At 38.2% G+C, this 20,527-nt stretch overlaps 1 protein-coding gene and 1 long non-coding RNA gene across 9 annotated transcripts in view; one reads left to right on the top strand and one right to left on the bottom strand.

The window, feature by feature from the left end:
• Positions 1-6,355: 6,355 nt before the first annotated feature.
• On the bottom strand, positions 6,356-9,563 carry LOC139039919 (uncharacterized). Its single transcript, XR_011493296.1, has 3 exons — positions 8,823-9,563; positions 7,980-8,064; positions 6,356-7,298 (listed from the first exon to the last, which is right to left on the bottom strand). It is a non-coding gene; the product is annotated as an uncharacterized lncRNA (long non-coding RNA).
• Positions 9,564-12,808: 3,245 nt separating this feature from the next.
• ANGPT1 (angiopoietin 1) overlaps positions 12,809-20,527 on the top strand; it is a 240,844-nt gene continuing 233,125 nt past the window's right edge. For 4 of the 8 annotated variants that reach the window (XM_014855264.3, XM_014855263.3, XM_070481478.1 and 1 more), the window contains exon 1: positions 12,809-13,704. In XM_014855264.3, the coding sequence (XP_014710750.1) occupies positions 13,408-13,704 (297 nt within the window). In that variant the 5' untranslated portion in view covers positions 12,809-13,407. Of the gene's footprint in view, positions 13,705-13,823; positions 13,908-19,134; positions 19,265-20,527 lie in introns of those variants that run through there. The other 4 variants (XM_070481479.1, XM_070481480.1, XM_070481482.1 and 1 more) reach the window with 4 other exon arrangements.

Raw genomic sequence — 20,527 nt, 5'->3', positions numbered from 1 at the left:
ATGATGATTCCTCCTCCTATCCCTAATCTGTTAACACTAGGTTCTCAGAGTCCTGTTGTTAGACCTTTTCTCTTCCCTACCTACCCTTTCTCCCTTGGTGATTGATTGAGTAGTCACAGCTTCCAATAACATCTAAATGCTCCCTGATGATATCCAGATTTACATCTCCATTAGGGGCCGTTCCCCTAACGCTAGAGTCATATATCCAACTGCTTACTAGCCGTCTCTTCAATAATTGTCTGAAATTTAATATGTCTGAAACTAAGTCCTATTCTCTCTTTCCCAAATCTGTTCAGTCTTCTTCATCACAATTAGCAAAATTCAGCTTTCCATTTGTTTACGCCAAAACCTTGAGACATCTCTCACACCCAACATACAAGCCATCAGGAAATTCTTTTGACCCCACCCTCAAAATATTTACCTGACCAATTTTCGTCTCCACAGCCACTACCCTCATTGAAGCCATCATCATGTGCGTCATTGAAAAAGCCTCCTCACAGGGCTCTAGGCTTTTGCCTTTGCCCTTCTACAGAGTTGATATCCCTTTACGATACAAGACAGATCACATTCCTCTGTTTGAAAATTCACAGTGGCTTCCCATTTCAGAATAAAAACCAACGTTGTTACACTGGCCACCAAGGTCCTCTATGATCTTTTACCTCTACTTTGACCTCAGTTTCTTCTCTTTTTTTTGAAGATTGACCCTGAGATAACATCTGTTGCTAATCTTTTTTTCCCTTCTTCTCCCCAAAACCCCGCAGTACATAGCTGTATATTCTAGTTGTAGGTCCTTCTAGCTCTGCTCTGTGGGATGCTGCCTCAACATGGCTTGATGAGTGGTGCTAGGTCCATGCCCAGGATCCAAACCTATGAAACCCTGGACCCCCGGAGAGGAGCGCCCAAATTTAACCACTTGGCCATGGGCCGGCTCCATGACCTCATTTTCTATTACTGCTCTTCTCCAGATTCACTGGCCTCCCCACCGCTCCTTGAATAAGCAAGACATTCCCTCACTGTATTCTGTTGCTGCTGTAACAATTACCATAAACTTAGCGGCTTAAAGCAACACAAATTTATTATCTCACAGCTTTGCAGGTCAGAAATCGGACACAGGCTAAAATCAAGGTGTTGGAGGTCTGTGTTCTTTTCTGGAGGCTCTAGAAGAGAATCCATTTCCTTGCTTTTTCCAGCTTTTAGAGACTACCCACATTCTCCATCTTCAGAGCAAAAAAGATTACATCTCTCTGGCAGTCTTCCATGGTCACATCTCCCTCTGACCCTAACTGGAAGAGGTGCTTTAATTTTAAGGACCTAATGTGATTAGATTAGGTCCACTTGGATAATCTCTTCATCTCAAACTTGGTAACCTTATTAATATTTGCAAAGTCCCTTTCGCCATGTAAGATAACATATTCACATATCCAGGTTCCAGGCATTAGGATGGGGACATCTTTGGGGCAAGGGCATTATTCTGCTAATACTCATCTCCTTTAACACTTGCTCATATATCACCTTTCAGTGAGGTCTTTCCTGGCCTTCCTATTTAAATTCACCACCACCACAGCATTCCCTCCCTTACTTTCCTATTTAGTTCTTTTTATAACAGTAATCACTGTATAACATACAGTGTGGCATATAGTAATAATTTAGTTTTTTCTATCTCCTGTCATCAGAATTTAAGCTGTGTGGTGTCAGGAAAGTTTATCTGTTTGTTTCACTGCTGTACCCCAACCTATAGAGCAGTGCCTATCATACGGCATAGCCTCAATAGATATGTGTTGAGTGAATGGATGAAAGAGTGGGGATAAAAACACAATGTTCCTACCTTGTTTCTAAGGTAGACTTTTCAAATCAAGGGATGAAACACATTTTGAACCAGTATCCCTATGGACTCATTGTAGAATTTATAAACATCTTTCTGGTGGACTTTATTCACTATATATTAAGTAATGGAATTTACTGGATATTAACATGTGTATAAGAATTTTTGCTTGTTTATTCATGAGGGATATTTGTCTGTAGTTTTCATTTTTGTGTTATTTTTGTCTTGTTTTGATTTCAGGGTAATAGTGGCTTCATAGAATGAATTGAGAAGTGTTTCTCCTATTTTCTGGAAGAGATTGTGGAAAAGTTCTGGCCAAGGCAATAAGGCAAAAAAGAGAAATAAAAGACATATAAATTGGTAAGGAAGAGATAAAACTGTCTCTATTTGCAGATGATATGATGGTCTATATAGAAAATCCAAGGAATCTACAAAAAGTTTCTCGAACTATCAGTTCTATAAGTGAGTTCTGGAGGTTTGCAGAATATGAAATAAAAATTCAAAAATCAATAATGTTTCTATACACTAGCAATGAAAATGTAGAAACTAAAATTAAATAAGCAATACCATTTATAATCACTCAAAAAATGGAATAAGGGGGCTGGCCCAGTGGCATAGTGGTTAAGTTCATGTGCTTCCCTTCAGTGGCCTGGAGTTCACAGGTTTGGATCCCAGGAGCAGACATAGCACTGCTCGTCAAGCCACACTGTGGCGACATCCCACATAAAATAGAGGAAGATTGGCACAGATGATAGCTCAGCAACAACAGTTATTCCCAAAGTTCATGGTTTCCTTGTGGAAAATGTAGAATCCATATGGGTTATACAATCACAAACTACAATCAGTAACTCTAAAGCCTCTGGAATTTATTTGTAAGTGATAGTCACTGCTGTTTTCCCAGTCGTTCATTCATCCCAGGTGAAAATTCAGATATTGGAGCAGTTAGAGATAAGAACAGGCACTGACTGCTTGTTTTGGGAGGAACAAATAAGAATGCTTTATGAGAACAGAAACAAAATGTCATCACAGCAGTAATTATAAATTACTAGATGAGAGTCAGCATTGTGCTCACGAGTGATTAAGACATAAACATTTTATTTTTTAAAGGTTTTAAGATATAAATTTAGGAGATGAATTATTTCAACAACAACAAAACAATGTGAACCATGAAGGTGCTTAATCTCGTGGTTCTAGTTTATTTAACGTGTGGTCATCTTTGTGTCCTTAAATGCTCCAAAAATTAAATATATAACATTTTAAAGGCACTAATGTCATTGTTTTATAATCCTAGAATTAAAGAACCTTCCAGAAATGTTTTAGGCATATCCAAATAAGTTTACTCTTTTTCTTTGTATGGAACCAATCCAGCGCTCCCATTTCTTCTTGGTTAGCTCTTTCAGTTAAGCCATTAGTTCTCAACCATGGCTACACATTAGAACACCTGATACATTTTCTAACATACCACTGTCTATGCTGCACCCCAGATCCACTGAGTTAAAATCTCTAGGGACAAGCCCAAGCATCTTATTTATGTAAAGTTCTCAAGTGATACTAAGGTGCTGCCAGGATAAGCAAGTAATGAATCAAACCAGTGGTTCTCAAACTTGGATGAGCGTCAGAAGTACCTGCAAGCCTTGTTAAAAAGAAACTGGGTCCCACACTCAGGTTTTTTGATTCAGTAGCTCTGGTTGGGGGCCTAAGATTTTTGCATTATGAGCAAGATCCCAGGTGATTCTGATGCTGCCAGCCCAGGATCCAACTTTGAGGACAATGAATTAATCTTGTCCTTTTCACTCAGTGAAGATGAGGACATGTCTGGCTAAGGTCCTCCATATAAATACCTTGAAAATGGATTTTTTTCACCTATTTTAGAGAATTTTCTTTAGCATATTAATTAAGATGATCAGGCCTTAAAGTCAGAAGTCCTGGTTAACATACAACTTCTTCCATAAAAGCTTGGTCAAGTTCCTTATTTTCTAAAGCCCCAGTTTCTTCATCTGTGATATGGGTATGACATGCTTGTTTGAAGGTTTAAATTTGATAATGCGTATAAGTGATCAACGGACAGTAAATATATTATAATTGTTAACTTTTCTTGATAGTTTTCATTTTCAACCATTACAACTTTCCTTTGGTCTAATTGGCTATCAAGTTCTGTGCTTCTTGTTGGTTTAACAAATAAGGAAATGTGTGATAAAAATCAGGAAGATAATTAATTTTGGAATTCAAATGGGCAGGTGCTCTCAAAGGACTGACTGATGGTTTGTGTATATGGAATGGTTAATAGCTTCATCTCTGGAGTCAAAAACCCTGGGTTTGAGTCCTGCCTGAAACTTCTCTAAGTTTGTTTTTTCCTCTGTAAAATGATGGTAATAAAAGTTCCTACATATTGGGTTATTGTGATTGTAGCAGAACAGATAATGCGGGTACAATGATTAGCACAGTCTTGGACATATCATAGGTACTCAATAAATGTTAGCTATTATTAAACTGAGGGTAATTGATTCCTAACTGCTCCTTTAAATATTAACTCTCCTTTCCCTCTTTTGAGCTAATGTGTTTTTACGACTCTTTGAAGGATGTCAGCAAGGAATGTAAATTCTCCAAGGGGAAGGCAACTCTTGAGAAGCAATTTGTTTACTATTTCCCCAATATTCTTCCAAATGCAAGACTGAAATGGAGTGCAGATTTACTCTTCAGACACTAGATAACTTCACTATTCTTTCCAATGCCAGAATCAAGAGAAGTACAGTTGAAATTCTTGGTCAATCATTAGTTTCAATTTCAGACCTTCAGTTGGGCATTTTTGTCAGTGGACAGCAATATAAAGAGGGCTGCTGCCACTCCCCTGCCATGACTTCCCCATTGGGATATACGGAAGTCCTTCATACGGTCTCTGGCAGCGTTTGTGCAGAAGTCTCTGTTTCAAAAGCTTTTTTAAAATTTCTGATTTGACTACAGAATGGAAACAATCCCCAAACACCCTGGACATGATGAAAACTGATCTTGAGGGACTGCAGCAGCTACAACAGTCTTTTCCACAGATATATTGACAGGAGGTATTGTTCATTCATTTTGCAAGAGAGGATGACTCGACTATTGACAGCACTAAGTCATGTTTCCCAAAATGTGGCACACATTCCACTGGGGACCTGAAATATTTGGTGGGTGGTGTGGGGACAGATATTCGTTTCAATATTCTGGATTTATTTTAATGTACATCAAGAAAAAGCACACATGCTTGGTTTCCCAGATACTCTTGTTTAAGGTAAATCTAAGACACATAGAAAGCTTAAAATTTGAGCTAAGGAAACTACGAGGTAAACAAAAGTACAAGGGGCATGTATGCAGTTTTGATAAATACAATGAAGGTGAATGTGATACAAACTTGGGAAACATCTTGCAAAATATGCAGGCTGTTTGGTGTCTCTGGAGCTAAAAATAATCCATACACATAAAAATGTGTATACATACAGAAGTAAAAGGAACATTTAACTATAGAAAATGAAATGGCTGTGACAATCTTTTCCAATTTTTCAGTCATTTATGGTTGTCTTTTTTCCCAGCCTTTCTTTATTTGCCACAATTCTCCCTTCTAAAGATTTTTACTAATTGTAAGAGAAGACAAAGAGGAAAGAACCAGGGCACATATTCAGCAAAAAAGAAAGTGTAAATTTTTCAGATTTGATGGGTACTTTGTTTAAAGTTACTATTAAAAGGAAACAAAATTAGTATTGGAGAAAAAATAGATAAAATAAGGTTTCCTTTGCTTATGTAAAAGTCATGCCAAGCTTATATTTCTTATAAGATTAACAGTAGAGTGTTTCAATTCTTTTTCATTTTATCAGAAGCAAACACTTGCTACTTTATCTCCCCATCCCAGGAAACAGAATGGGGTGATATATGCCACAAGTCTAGTCATAAAAGAAGCTCTTGAAAATAAGGTTATCTAGTTGAATTGGCCGGAAATGAGTCAGATAAAAAGTCATGGTGATGAAGCCATAAATGGCATCCACATTGCTCCCATGATTTCCAGGGGAATAAAATTCTCATCATACCACCAAATGTGACTAGTTTATATGTTGGTCTGCCCTACTAGATGTCTCTGTGGAGTGGTATATTCTTACCATATTGTTTCCAACATGTTTCATTCATTCCACAAATATTTACTAAGCACTTACTATGTGTCAGGCACTCATTGTTTTCGGTTCTGGGGATGCAGTAACGAGGAAGAGCATTGAAGTCCCTGCCCTCAAGGAAACCAGAGTCGTTTCCATGATCTATCATTGTGAACATGGTCACCCTCTCATATTAAAATGTGCTTCCTGAATATTGTGACTTTTAAGAGGTTCAGAGTGATTTTAAACAATTAAGAGGACAAAATGATGGGAATGAAGCTGTGTAGACAGTCATCAAACTCAATGAAACAAGCTTAAAAGTAGGACCATTTTTGAGCACAAGAAGGAGTACTCACCTTTAGAAACAACAAGAACTAACATTTTAGAGCACTCGATGTGCTCTAGACACTGTGCTGAGTACTTTATAGCCATTATTTTATTTAATCTCCACATCCTTCACAGTACCTCAAAAAAGTGATACTGTATTATCATCCTCATTTTACAGGTGAAGAAACTGAGCTTAGAATAATTAAATGTTTTGTCTAGCATAATCCAATCTTATTTAATAGTATAAACATGAAATAAATGAAAAGAAAAATAAAGCAATCTGTCTCCCATCTTACCCACTATGGAACAGTTCATCCACTCTGGCAGGAGGGAAGAGAGAAGTAAGATTAGATTAACAGAAAGTATGAAAATAAGACTAGGGGCCAGCCCGGTGGCGCAGCGGTTAAGTGCACACGTTCTGCTTCAGTGGCCCAGGGAGCACCAGTTCGGATCCTGGATGCGGACATGGCACTGCTTGGCAAGCCATGCTGTGGTAGGCGTCCACATATAAAGTAGAGGAAGATGGGCACCGACGTTAGCTCAGGGCCAGTCTTCCTCAGCGAAAGAAAAGAGGAGGATTGGCAGATGTTAGCTCAAGGCTAATCTTCCTTGAAAAAAAAAAAAGAGAAAATAAGACTAAAAAGCAAAAATGATAGATTTCAGAAAAATTCAGGGATCTTATTTCTATATTTTCATCTGAGTTTGCAATATTTGTGAATGTTCCTTTTTTTTCTCCTCCAATGAGCAGAGGCTGTTACAACTCTCTAATCACAAACACAAAATCACAGAAAGTCCTGTATCTTGAGTCACTTCTCAATGGAGGGCAATTTATCAGCTTTGGTTACAAGGATTAGCCACCATCCAAGTGCCACTGGGTACGTGATTCACCAAATGGTGATTCCAGCCACTCCTTTCAAATATATGTTCTTTTTGAGTTTCTGCGAACATGTAAAATACATGTTCTTTCTGAAGTTGCAAAAGTTGAGACAAAGAGACCTTTGCATTTTTCACTCTTCTAAGAATCAAGATTTCTGTAGGGAAAAAGAGAAGAAAGAAGGAGACAGTAAATGCAAAGTGGTTTATATGCTTTTTCCGGTAGTAAAATCTCATCTCCCTGGGTCTCCAATGGCAATCTTTCTCTATTCTGGTATGAGGGGAATGTTGGCATCTGTATTTCTACTTGGTGCAGTCTCCAGCTGTTTGTTTTCTTTTCTAACTTGGGTGCTTTTAGAAGTTATCTCTGTTGTGGTAACAAGTAACCACACACTGGAAGGTATTTCTGCAATGTTTCTTGAATGGTTCTTCAACCATGGCACTGTCCATGGGTGGCTGGGAGCGTTAGGTACAGTTCCACTGCCACTTCTGGGCTTTGCTTTGGAATCTGTAGACTCTGACTCTCTTATGTGGTTTTCCAGGAACTAAGATCTCGGGGCCTAGGCAAGATCAGCATATAAAAACCCACAAGGGAGAGTGATGATTCTATGTCCTCAGATCTCACTGTCGAGAATTAAAGTGAATGAGTGAGTTGGACAGTCAGCTGGATCACAAATAACAAATATTTATCAATTGCCTCCTATGTGCCAGGAAAAAGGGATAGAGAGATTAAAAGACAGACACAGTTCCAGCCCCAGGGAGGCTCGAATCTAGTGTGAAAGACCAACGTGAAATTAATCACTTTATTAGTGTTCACATTAACAGGCTAAGTAACCTACATTTTAGCTGTTCCCATATATGGAGCAAGGACCAACGATTCTTCTCATTCACCCTAAAGAAATCACTTGCCCCAAAGCATATATTCTGCTGAAAAAGATAAGAAGGATTTTATCTCACAGGAAACACCATTTCATTCCAAACCTCTGTACTCAATGTATCTTCCCAAGTTTCTCATAGCCACACAGCCACAAGTTTCTTCTCTCTTTTGACTCTTCTCTGAGCCTCTCTAGCTTCAGTCCGCCACCTCCAGATCCTTCCTTGAGCCCCTTCTCTTTTTCTTAAGTAGAACAAATTAATTCTATCTCTGCTCTTTCTAACTTACATAGCTACAATTAAAAAATGACTTGCATAGCTACAATTAAAAACTGACTTATGGGGCCGGCCCAGTGGCACAGTGGTTAGGTGCACACGTTCTGCTTCAGCGGCCTGGGGTTCGCAGGTTCAGATCCCGAGTACGGACATGGCACTGCTTGGCAAGCCACAGCAAACTATGCTGTGGTAGGCGTCCCACATATAAAGTAGAGGAAGATGGGCACAGATGTTAGCTCAGGGCCAGTCTTCCTCAGGAAAAAGAAGAGGATTGGCAGATGTCAGCTCAGAGCTAATCTTCCTCAGGGGAAAGAAAACCTGACTTAGCAAGGAGGACACCATCTACCAATTACCAGGATTTTCTCTCATCAGAAGGCAGAACATCTAATAATTTTAATTTTCCTCACCTAGCTATATATCTCTATCCATTGTAGTGTCTTCCTCACCCCCAACCCCCTGCAGTGTCTTCACCTCTTTGCAAAATCTTCCCAATTGGTTTGGGAGTTCCCAATGGATATTTCACGTGTACTCACGAAGTGCTGTCAGTCACCAGGTGACATCCTCTGTCTTCTTGTTTTTCTGTTTTACCCCCTGTGGTATTTTCATCTGTTGTGGATATTTTTGATGGCTACATAGTTGAGTGAAGGGGTCTTAGCTCTGCCTCCAGGGATTACAGCCAAGTGCCCTCCTTTTAGACGTAGCTGCCACTGCTCTAGCCCTTCTGATATTCTTGAACCCTAAAAGTGCCAGAGCAGAGCCATAGAATATGGTGCCCTTAGAATATGGAATATATCATGTCTTTTAGAAATAAACTCTATTTGATTTTATATTGTCTAATTTTATTTTACAGCATGGGTGATAATGAAGATATACAACAGGTGATATGGCACAGGACTAACCATTCAGAATGGACCCAAAGTTTAATGTGAACAATCAAATTGGACGTTCTTTAGGAGATGGGACAACCATACTGGTGCATCCTAGCTTAATATTAGCTCTATTTTGGAAGATCATAACATGAATCCATAAAGGCCATGGGTAGGAGGAGGGGGAGATCAATCTTAGTTATATATGCTATGTTGTTCCTGTCCCCTAAATTTAAGAAAAGTTTTCTCCCTGTTTCCTAATACAGAGGTATTGTTGGAGGCATTAAGCTCAGTGGGATATGAATGTGGGCTCCAGAGTTAGATGGATTAAGGATCAAATTCCTTCTCTGCCACATAAGAGAGCATGGATCTTGGGCAATTAACTTCTATGTGTTTTAATGTTCTCATCTGCAAAATAAGGATAATAATACATAATTATGGGGGTGCAATAAATATTAAATGAGAAATTAATTTGTGAAGGCTTAGAAAACATTATGTTTTGTTATTGTACCGTGTTCTTGTGTCTGATTCTTTATAGAATAAAGTTGAGCTTCATCCCGATTCTAGGTAAACTCACCCCAAAAATGCAACAGATCTGGCCAGTCATGTTGTAGTCAGATACTAAGTAATTAATTAGCTCATTCAGTCATTTATTTGTTCCTTCATTCCTTCACCAAAATGCATAGTAAGTGCTGGGGAATCAAAGATGAAAGAGAGGAGATCATTTTATGAGCTCACAACTAGAAGGGGGAGATAAACCAAAAAGAAATAATTAGAAAGCAGTGTGAGAAGTGCTGTTATAGAGATATAAAGAGAAGGCTATTGAAATACATTAGAAAGAGCCACTTATTGGGCTTAGGGAAAGTAGGAAAGCTCACAAAAGAAGTAACAAAGACTGGTTCTTAGGACAGATTTAGGGCCATCAAATTCCCATACAAATGGTGTTTCTTCTCCCACTAGAAATTTCTGGATAAGACTAAAATCTACTAGGACTATTGTAGGTAGGAGGTCAGAATTTTAAAGCATACACCTCCCTATTCCAGGACTCTGATAATGCAAATAAAATACAAAGATACAAAGCTTTCAAGATCAAGCTATCTCAGTATTCAGTTGAATAGTACTATTTAGTTCATTAGAACTTTTTTTTTTTTTTTACCTCTTTTGGTGGTGTGGTAGGGATTTTTTTTTTTAAATATGGTCTGTTCTTCATAATACTTCTTAATTCTAAAGTCTCCTAAGCTGCACCATTGCTGAATAACCAGCACCGACAGTCTACAGTATTACTGTTGGTTGGGTTTGGGTCTCTGGAAGCATATGGTCTTTAGTACGTCATTAGGGTCCTCAGATGCTCCCAGTGTCTCCTCAGCTGGAGTCCCAAAACGCAGGAGTGCCTTCTGCACATCTCTTTGTTTTCCCATTACTTAAAATTGATCTTGAGACAGTTTTTCCAGATTGGAATTAATACGTCCATTGTCATGGTTTTTTGTTTCTTTGTTTTTCTGGCAAACAGATAAATCAATCTCTCTTTCTCTCGCGGTCTCTCTGTCCCTTTCCCCCTTTTTACCTGCATTGCAGGCTTCCCTTTCTCAGTTGTCCGCTTTTCCCTCAGGGAATTGTGCATTCTTTCTTTTCATTTGTTCAGATTGTAAACGTTTACATGATTGACCACGAGTAGAGACACACAGAGGAACACACACATATAGAGACACACACACCGAGGAACAGATTTTTAGTATCTTGGCTGTCAAAAACACAGGAGCGCTTTAGCAGAGACTTCACTACTCACTCATGTGTCTCCTGCCGACTTTCGGCTGTATTTAGTTCTTAATGAAACAGTAAAGGTGTTGGTTTTGGACTCTCTTCTTTCCAGTGATAATTTTCAAAGCAAGCAGTGTTGGGAAGTTCTAGGCAATCTGTGCTTTGCTAGTCCACTTTGTCCTTGTGGGCCCTTAAAAACTTGATTGCATTGGTTACCTGTCATTTTTGCTTGTTTGGTTGGTTTTTGGGTACAGAGAAATGATTAAATCATTTTGGTGGTATAAACTGGCTTTTAATGAGTTCTTTTTCTTCTACGTACCATTACTTAACCTGTAGGACCGTGAATCAGTGCAGCTGGAGGCTGTTAGAAGCCTTTTGGCTGGTTTGGAGGTTAGAAGCACAGGCTTGGAATCAGTTGACCAGAGTTCACGTTGTGGCACCATCACTTGGTAGCTACGTGAGTTGTGACCAGTTAGGCTTTCTGTGACTCAGTTTTCCTATCAATAAAATGGAGTTAAACATAATATCCTTGTCTTAGGTTTGTTGGGATAATTAAATGAGATCAAGTGTAAGGAGTGCTTAGCACAGGTCTGGAAAATAGTAAGCTCTTAATAAATGTCATTACTATTATTGCACATGAGTGACATATCAGCCAACAGGGAGACACGCAACATTAAGAGGAGACTGCCAAGATGGTTCAAAGACTTTATCACTGTGTTAGGTATTACTTCCTTCCGCCTCTGTCAGATCAGAAATTTGTTATTTGATGTGGAAAGGACTGATACATCTCTGCACAATTTTCCCCCTAAGTAAATCACATTCTTTCTGGAATTTGTTTTGCCCTCTCCTCTAATATCTCCCTACACACCAGTCTCTAACCTCTACTGCCTGTCACCCACTGCCCTGCCCCCCATTCCAGGACAGGAAAGTCAACATCTGTGGCTTCTGTTTTTACACCATGACTGCAGTGGGGAAGCTCCATTCCTAAGAATCCCTCCCAGTTCTTGATGAAAGCCCCTGCTCATAATTCGAGTTTTCTGCACACACTTAGGAAAGATCTCAGTGCCCTAACCTTAATTCTATAATTATCATCTATTCTTGATGTTTTACTGATCCCTTTGTTCAAATGTTTACACCCCACATCTGGGAAATTACTCTGATAATGTTTGTTTCTCACTTAATAGAAGCACAGGGATTTCCCTCATACAGCTCTTTGCTGGCCCATTGATACACCTGATGTATGTTTGTTCTCAGATATTTTTTTCTATGCAGCCACAGGAGAACTTATGTGGAACTTCCATCCCAGTACTAAAGATAGCCATAGCCACACCAAAGAGGTCCTTGTGAAGTATATGATTAGGATGCATCACAGGAATTAATAATTCTCAGGTCACTGTCTTAAGTTGTAACCACACTGTTTTTGTAAGGAAGTTGCTCAGTTTGTATACACAGAACACACCAGGCTGCATTCTAATTGGGGAACTAGTTTTATGTAAAATCCTTATCTCTGAAAGCACTCAGATTATTTTACTTAATATGCAAATGCCATATTCCTTTGAGTGACAAGTTACGCAAATTTTTTGCAAATTTGACCCTCCCTGATAATTTTCTCCAACTCCTGAAGTATAAGTGAATACAATGACAGAATACCATCTCTAAAAATATTTTTTAATATATTTTTCTCCAGAGTCAAGAATAATTTTTTTTTAAAAAATTAATAATTGTACAGAATTATCATTCCCTATCAAAAATAATTTCACGGGACACTATGCCACTTTTCTTCTTAGGGTTTCCCAATTAGTCACTTTAAAAACATACTGCTAGTTTGCTAGATTTTAGTAGGTCAGCATACACAGCAAAAGTGTATTAAGGTGGACTGCTCTATTTATTGATTCGCAGTGAATCTGCTACAGGCTCGAAGCAATTGTCTGCGGAAGGGGCGGGAGGGCCATACATGATTGAGGTCATGCGCATCTAGCCAATTTGTAAGACGATCCTGCCGCTCCAAGCCATCAGCAATCCTTAGCATAGGGGCACACTCATGCATTCCTGTCAAGTCATCTTGTGAAAGGCTGCCTGCTTCCAGCTTGGCTTGGATGTGCAACCTTAATAAAACTCACTGAGGTCCGGGAGAAAATAGCAGATCTGCAGCAGATAGGGTAGAGGAAAGGGTCTAGAATATGTACACGCAGCTGACTCAGGCAGGCTCCACGCTGAACGGTTACACAGAGAGGAAACAATAAATCTCAGCTACTATGCAATAAATATCTCAAGTTTTAACTAAGGAAACTATCATTACAGTGAAATAAAAAATAACATTTTAGAACAAAGCTAACAAATGGCTAGTTTTCTGTGATTCTTCTTCAAAAGCTTTCTCTGAGGGGGAAAAAGTTAAACAAACAAGCAATTTTACCTGAAATAAAGAACTAGTTTAAAGGTCAGAAGAAAGGAGCAAGTTTTGCGAGAGGCACGGAGAGAGAGCGCTCGCAGTACAATGACAGTTTTCCTTTCCTTTGCTTTCCTCGCTGCCATTCTGACTCACTTAGGGTGCAGCAACCAGCGCCGAAGTCCAGAAAACGGTGGGAGAAGATATAACCGGATTCAACACGGGCAGTGTGCCTACACTTTCATTCTTCCAGAACACGACGGGAACTGTCGTGAGAGTACGACAGACCAGTACAACACAAACGCTCTGCAGAGAGATGCTCCACACGTGGAACCGGATTTCTCTTCCCAGAAACTTCAACATCTGGAGCATGTGATGGAAAATTATACTCAGTGGCTGCAAAAAGTAAGTGATTGCTTTCAGTTTCTAGTTGCACGGAGCCTTTTCCGTTCTTGCACTGCAGCTAACTTAGAGTTCCTTAGGGGGGCATTTGTGTGTTTACCTTTGGCTCCAGAGGGGCAGTGTTTGCAAATGCAAGACTGCTGGCTCTCTCCTTGTGACTTCCCTGGAGTGAGCCGAGGTTTTTAGGCTTCTGAAAGCCTATGAAGGTATGGTGGCACCCCATTTGTGTGTCTAGCAATGGCACAATTTATGACATTTCTGGTTTTCTCTTATTTAAAATTTAGCTTAAGTTGTCTGTCAAAACCTTTTTTCTTTTTTTTTTAAAGAAAGCATGTATGTCTTGAGCAAGTTGGTGAAAAAAGAAAATAATAATGACCATGCTAACTTAGGATCAAATAGATTTTACACCAGTAAATTTTGTGCAGATAGGATAGGAAATCATCGCCAAATATTTTTGTTTTCAACCTCTTGTCAGGTTAACATGAAATGAGAGTAAATGTAAAGTTTGATATTTGGTTGGAGAAATTATATAGGCAGGTAAAGGAAAAAATTTCAGCAAGTAGTAAAATAGAGGATTGATTTCTGTCAAATGTTTCTTCTATCCTTGAGAAAAAGATCAAGAAGATAAATTTTAATGTGAACTCACCAGGAAGAGGTTGTTTGCCCACTATGAAAGGAGAAAGGGAGCCAGTGGTGGCTGTCCCGAAGACGCACTTGCACCTGCAGATTTGGGCTGAACACCACACGTAGGCTTTGCTATATTCCTGAAGTACCTGTTTTCTCAGGACATTGTTTTTACAGACAGTGCCATGTGGGAGTCTAAGTATTCGGATGGATGTTACTGTTGAGTATGCATTTCATCTCAGTTTCTAGAAATCAAATTGAACATTTTCTTCAGTTATATCTCTATAAACCACTTGAAAGTTTTTGTTGAAAATATGCCTTTTAAAATATGAACAAGTGTTATTTTCCGCGGTTCATTCTCTCTTTGCTCTCCGTTTCTTTGTGTAACAGGTAAGCAGCAGATAACAAGTGTATTCAACTGTGTCACTAGAAAGGCGACAATGTCTCTATTTGTGAAAAGCTTCTCCCCCAGGATCTTTGCTAAAAATTCACCAGGTGCATATAGGTAGGAACAGAACCAGTCCAATCTTCTTTAAGTTGGTCTGTGAATAGAGCAAACCCTTTAAGGAGGTAGAAGATGGGAAGGGACGAACACTCTCCTTTATTCCTGTGTGGTCACACTCACTCATCACCGCCTGCTGAATCATGCCAAGCAACGGTTATTCTACTTTTGTCCACTAGGGACTGAACTAAGATCACTGTTATTTTATTTGACAAGTTAACTAAACTCAGTAGTTTTGGTTTCCAAACCTGAATTGTAGTTAATCATTCTATTGTAGACTACAATAGGTGAAAAAAATCAATAGATGGGCAGAAGAACAGAAAGCAAACAGAATTCTGCAGTCTTTTGATAATTGTAGCTTAAATTTCAGGCACCGATTACAGCAGCAGTGTATAATAGGACATCTGTTTTTTCTTTGGCAAAACTTATTTCCATGGTAAACAAATGAATTTGGTTGAATAGCTTGTTACTATTCTCAGTATACTGTCCATATAGTTTTTAATGGGAATTCAATCATTATAAATTAGACTGGATGTTTTGAGGGGATTGGGGAGGGAAATTTCATCCCAAACTGTCCTGAATGAGCTATTCTACCAAAAATGTAATATTTTGTTTGCTTGAAACATACAACCAAAATGGTGATTCAAGCATAGTAATGCATATTTTTTGTTGCTATGCAATTATTCAGCTGTGACAGGGTAAACACATGATTCTACTGGGCTTAAATCATGCGCATGTTTCATATGTTAATTATTGTGTGAAATGAATTTGATTTTTGTTTGCATTGTTCTTGGTCAATGGTTATGGCATAGTTTTCAGATTATAGCCAGACATAGCTATGAAAATATCTTTTGATTACATTGACCCTTGCTAGCACGAATCAAGCTGAATATATGCTGAAAATGTCCCAGTTGGTATGAGTCAGAGCAGTTTGGCTTGACTATTGTCTCTTTAAATTTGCATATCTTTTGTCATTGTTAATGCGATTGGTCGGAGGATCAAGAAACCAAATAAATGCATTCAGCAAAGAACTTGCTAAAGGTTCTCATGTTTCCCTTAATTAGAGTTTTTTTTCACTTCAAGTTCTAAATTTCATGTATTTATTTTGATAATTCAAATGGAAATCTTTTACTGTAACCGTTTGGGATGCTTAACACTGCAATTTGTACTACTTCTATTTGGATTCCAACTAGTTGTAGGATAAGAAGCAATGCACTGCAGAAACTAAGGCTGTCAGTGTAAGTGCAATTAATTCATCCATTTATTCAACAAAATAGTTAATCAAAACACGGTGATTATTATGCAGCTCATGGCATCACTATCAGGAAAGTTTCTGATGCAGAATGTGTATTACCAATGCTAGATGCAGCTAGATGGTAATTTATGTTAATCTGTTACCTTCCTTAAAGTTTGGTAAATTGGATTTTTAAAATATTCTTTATAAGACACTGGCTGTCACTGAAAGTCACTTAGGAGATTTATACTCTCGAATCTCATTCCTCAACTTTTCTGGTCTTGGAACTGAACAAGATGAGAAGCAAGGTAAGCAAGGGGCGAAGGCTGTGTTTGTCACCATAAGTGCTGAAACTGTTATGGCACTCGTCTCTTGATGTGATGGATTTAATTCAAGGAGATCAACTTTCCACGAAAACTTGTCTATTAACACCAGCATGAGGTAGGTGCATAGCATTATCCTCACTTGTCAGATGGGGAAGAGCAATATAAATAATACGCTCAAAATCACAATTTTATTGGGTGAAACACCTGGGCTGTATGTCTGGATTTGACTCTCTTCTATCATATAGCTCTTTTCAGCATTATTAGCAAGCCATACCCAATGCCTGAGAATGACCAGATCTTGGGATAGTAACAATAAGTACAAATGACCTTTGTGCTTTTTCCTCTTTCTGACCATTCCTTCCCACCTTTCTATGACAGAGAAATGTCTAATGTTTAAGGTCTACTCCACATCCTGTGCTTCTTGAATTATTGTTTTCTTTCTCCCATATTCCAAAAGTTCATAAATATGTATATTTAAAATATTTAGATTTAAAATATATGTTTTAGAATTGGGGGAAATGTTTAGAAAGTCTGTTTTGGCTTTGCCAAATGATGTCCCTTTTTTTGGTTGAAAGTATAAATAAATTGAGTTAAAAACATACCGTGTAGCAGAAAACAAGAGTCTATCTACTATAAATATTTCATACTAGATAAAATTGATAAATTGATGATTATTAGTGGAAAATGTAGTTGTGAATTGTCATCCAGAATATTTTAATAAATGAAAAGCTTTTGCTAGATTTCTTGGCTCAATTTTTCTATTGACAGCATTTTTTGACTAACAACATCCTTTACTTGTATATTGTATTCTTTGCTTCAGAGAGTTAGGATTTAGAATACTATTACCTGAAACACATTGATGATGATGATAATCTTTTAAACCCATATATACACATATTAATCCATATTACTAGCCACTAGAACGTGACTTCCATGATGCCAGTGACCTTGTATGTTTGTCCACTGCTGTATCCCCTGGGCCTAGACTAGTAGATGGTCCATAGCAGATAGACAATAAATATTTGTTGAATGAACAAATGGATGCATTGTCTATGCATTGCAATCCACACTTTACTATGTACTATTAACATCTGGTTTTGGATATGCACTGTACCTCTCTAAATAGATTGTACGTTGTCATTTAGGCAAGGACTATGTGGAGGAGGAAAAATAATTTTCCCTCTACCCTTCCAGGTTCATGGTTGACACCCCTCTTTAATAAAAGATTAACAGAAGAACAGTCAGAAGTTTAATAACATGTATATCTCCTGTATACTTGGAAGATACCCAGGAAAACTCAGTAACTCCCCAAAATGACCCAAGTCATTACCTTAAATACCCTCTCTGGTTAAAGACAAAGAAGATATTGCAGGGGTGAGGTGGGAGCCAGGTGTTCAGGCAAAACACAGTAAACAAGGGTGTGGTTGCTATACAGATTTAAGACCATGGCTTCTCCATTGATAGAGTTTCTACAGATTTAGTCATCCTCCTCTTCTGGTACAGAGAGGGAGACACCCTTAGAAATGGAGATTTCCCTTAAAATGTAAATTTCTCTTACAAAAGTAAACTTCTACTTCTGAGCAGAGCTTTTCTTATGTCTACTGCTTCTTAAAATTAATCATCCTAAAATAATCCTTAGGCTAAAAAGCCATATTTTGGGATGACATATTCTGTTCCCCTTCAGGTACATCCCACAATTATTTTTGCCCTAGTATTAATTAAAACAATATTGTGTCTAGAGTAGGTGGTTATTAATTATCCAAATTGTATTTAGCCAATGATCTAGGATCTCAAAAACTTATATAGTCACTCTCTTTTGTCCTCTTCATTATTCTGTAAGAGTCAACTTTGTTGACAGTTTCTCCGGGAAACGTACCCACACTCCAATTCCCCTCCCAGGCTGGGTTCTCTAATGTTATCTTAGTATATTGCATGTATCATGTTAACAGTGCACGTCCATATTGTGTGATTGTTCTCATTTTCATTATTTGTTTTGAGGCCTGTTTTTCTACTTGGACTAAGGGTCCCTGGAGTGTCTCTTTATCCATCTTTATGTCTCCAAAGATGTTTATCAAGTGTTTGAACAATATCTCTATCATCATAATATAAAAATAAAAAATGTCAAGTGCTCAAGTGTGTGGTGCTAGGTATAAAATAACGCAAGTTAAGGGACCTTGTAACGGCTTTCAGATGTTAAAGTTTGTTTCAATCCTTAGTGTTGGGTTATATGAGGGTCAGCTAGATCTTCCTTTGGAAGGAAAAAGAATTTTGTACTTCCAGACCAGTAGGCAACCATTTATGCATACAATAATGGCATATATTTACATATAATGTGTGCACCTGTAAAGCTAAGTAGCTAGAACTGTCTTCTCATCTGTGCATTATTTTGGTGGCTGGTAACTGTGCAATACTAAGCCAGAGAGGATGCACTATGTTTTATTTGCACATGTGGGGGAACTTCCTGACATGTGAAATGAGCAGACAGTTGTTAAATATGTTTTTAAAAATTTGACACTAGAAGAAAACACACATATATGATTTATGCATAGATAGGAAAAAAATGGCAGTTGCCAAGAAAGATTAATAGGAATAATTGTCTTTTAAATCCAGTTGTAGAAATGTCCCCATCAACTTCATTTGAAGAATAACCCCTGATTTTCAGCCCAAGTAGGAAACCTTTAGTTAATACACCTGTATTAACTTTTTGACAAATAGGTAGCTTTTATTGTTTGCTTGTTATATTTTAGAAACCTTTCTGGGCTCCAGAAGCTGGGCAGTTGGAGCTATTAGAACCTTTTGGATTTTTCTGTGGGAAGGAGCAAGCCTCATCCCCAAACTGTCTCCACCGATGGATCTCAGGTTTCAGGACCATGGCAAGTAGGTCCTTTGCTATGGGTGACTTCAGCCCTTTCTTACCCTTGACTGTGCCATTTCTTATTAGTAGCATTCACCTCGTATATAATTACTGGTTCAATGTAGTTTAAAAATGAATAAGAATGTGTCATTCTCTTCCATGAAATCCTCCCCCAATTTTTCATTCTGTAAGCATAAAATCCAAGTTTCTTACCAAGAGGCCCATATGATTTGCCCCAACACTCCTCTCTGGTTTCATCACTTACCACCTTTCCCTCATTCCAGACACTCAAAGACATTAGCTGCCTTATTATTTCTCCAACAGACCAACTCCTTCCTGTCTCAGAGACTTTACATGCTGTTTAGTTAGCTTGGAGAATTCTTCCCCCAGAACTTGGCATGGATGGCTCTTTCTCTTCTTTCATGTCTTTGCTCAGCAGTCTTCTCAGTAAGTCTTCTCTGAGCAGCATTACCTACCTCCTTACCCCACTCTCCTAAGTGTATTATACTTTATTATTTCTTCATGTAATTTATCACTGTGTGACCTTGTATTGCGTATTGCTTGTCACTTTATTTATTCTATCTCCCTCTACTAAAAATGTAAACGCCACAAGAGGTCCTTGTCTAACTTGTTCCCTGCATATACCTCACTCCTAGAAGAGTACTTGACACACAGCAGGACATCAGTAAATATTTGCAGAATATATTCTCCCAGACCCCACGCTCTATGAGGTAAAGACTGTACTTGTCTTGTTCACCAGTTTTTATTTATTATTTTTGATAAAAGATCTGCTTTTCCAGCACGGTGCCTGGAACACAGTTGGGAAGAATAATTTTTTTTTAACGAATAGAGAAATGAATGAATTCAATGGGTAGATTTGGATTATAATTAAATAAATGTATGGCAATGATACTCACTGATATTCCATACATTACCCTGCTAACTATGTAATAGGAAAAATTTTAATTAATCTTGCGAGTTTCCATCTTCTATATCAAGGATCAGCAAACTATGGCCCTTGGCCTAAATCTTGCCAGCCACCTGTGTTTGTAAGTAGTTTTATTGTATTACAACCACACTCATTCCTTAATATATTGTCTATGCTTTTTTAAATAAAGTTTTATTGGAACAGAGCCATACCCATTCGCTTATGTATTGTCTATGGCTGCTTTCTTCTTACAGAGGCAGAGTTGAGGAGTTGCAACAGAGACCAAATGGCCCACAGAGCCTAAAATTTAATATCCAGCTTTTTACAGAAAAAGTTTGTTGACCTTTGTCCTATATTA

This window comes from Equus asinus, chromosome 12 (genome assembly GCF_041296235.1).
Source record: "Equus asinus isolate D_3611 breed Donkey chromosome 12, EquAss-T2T_v2, whole genome shotgun sequence".
Taxonomy (NCBI): Eukaryota; Metazoa; Chordata; class Mammalia; order Perissodactyla; family Equidae; genus Equus; species Equus asinus.
Note: the sequence above shows the minus strand (reverse complement) of the source record. Positions and strands in the feature narration are given on the sequence as shown.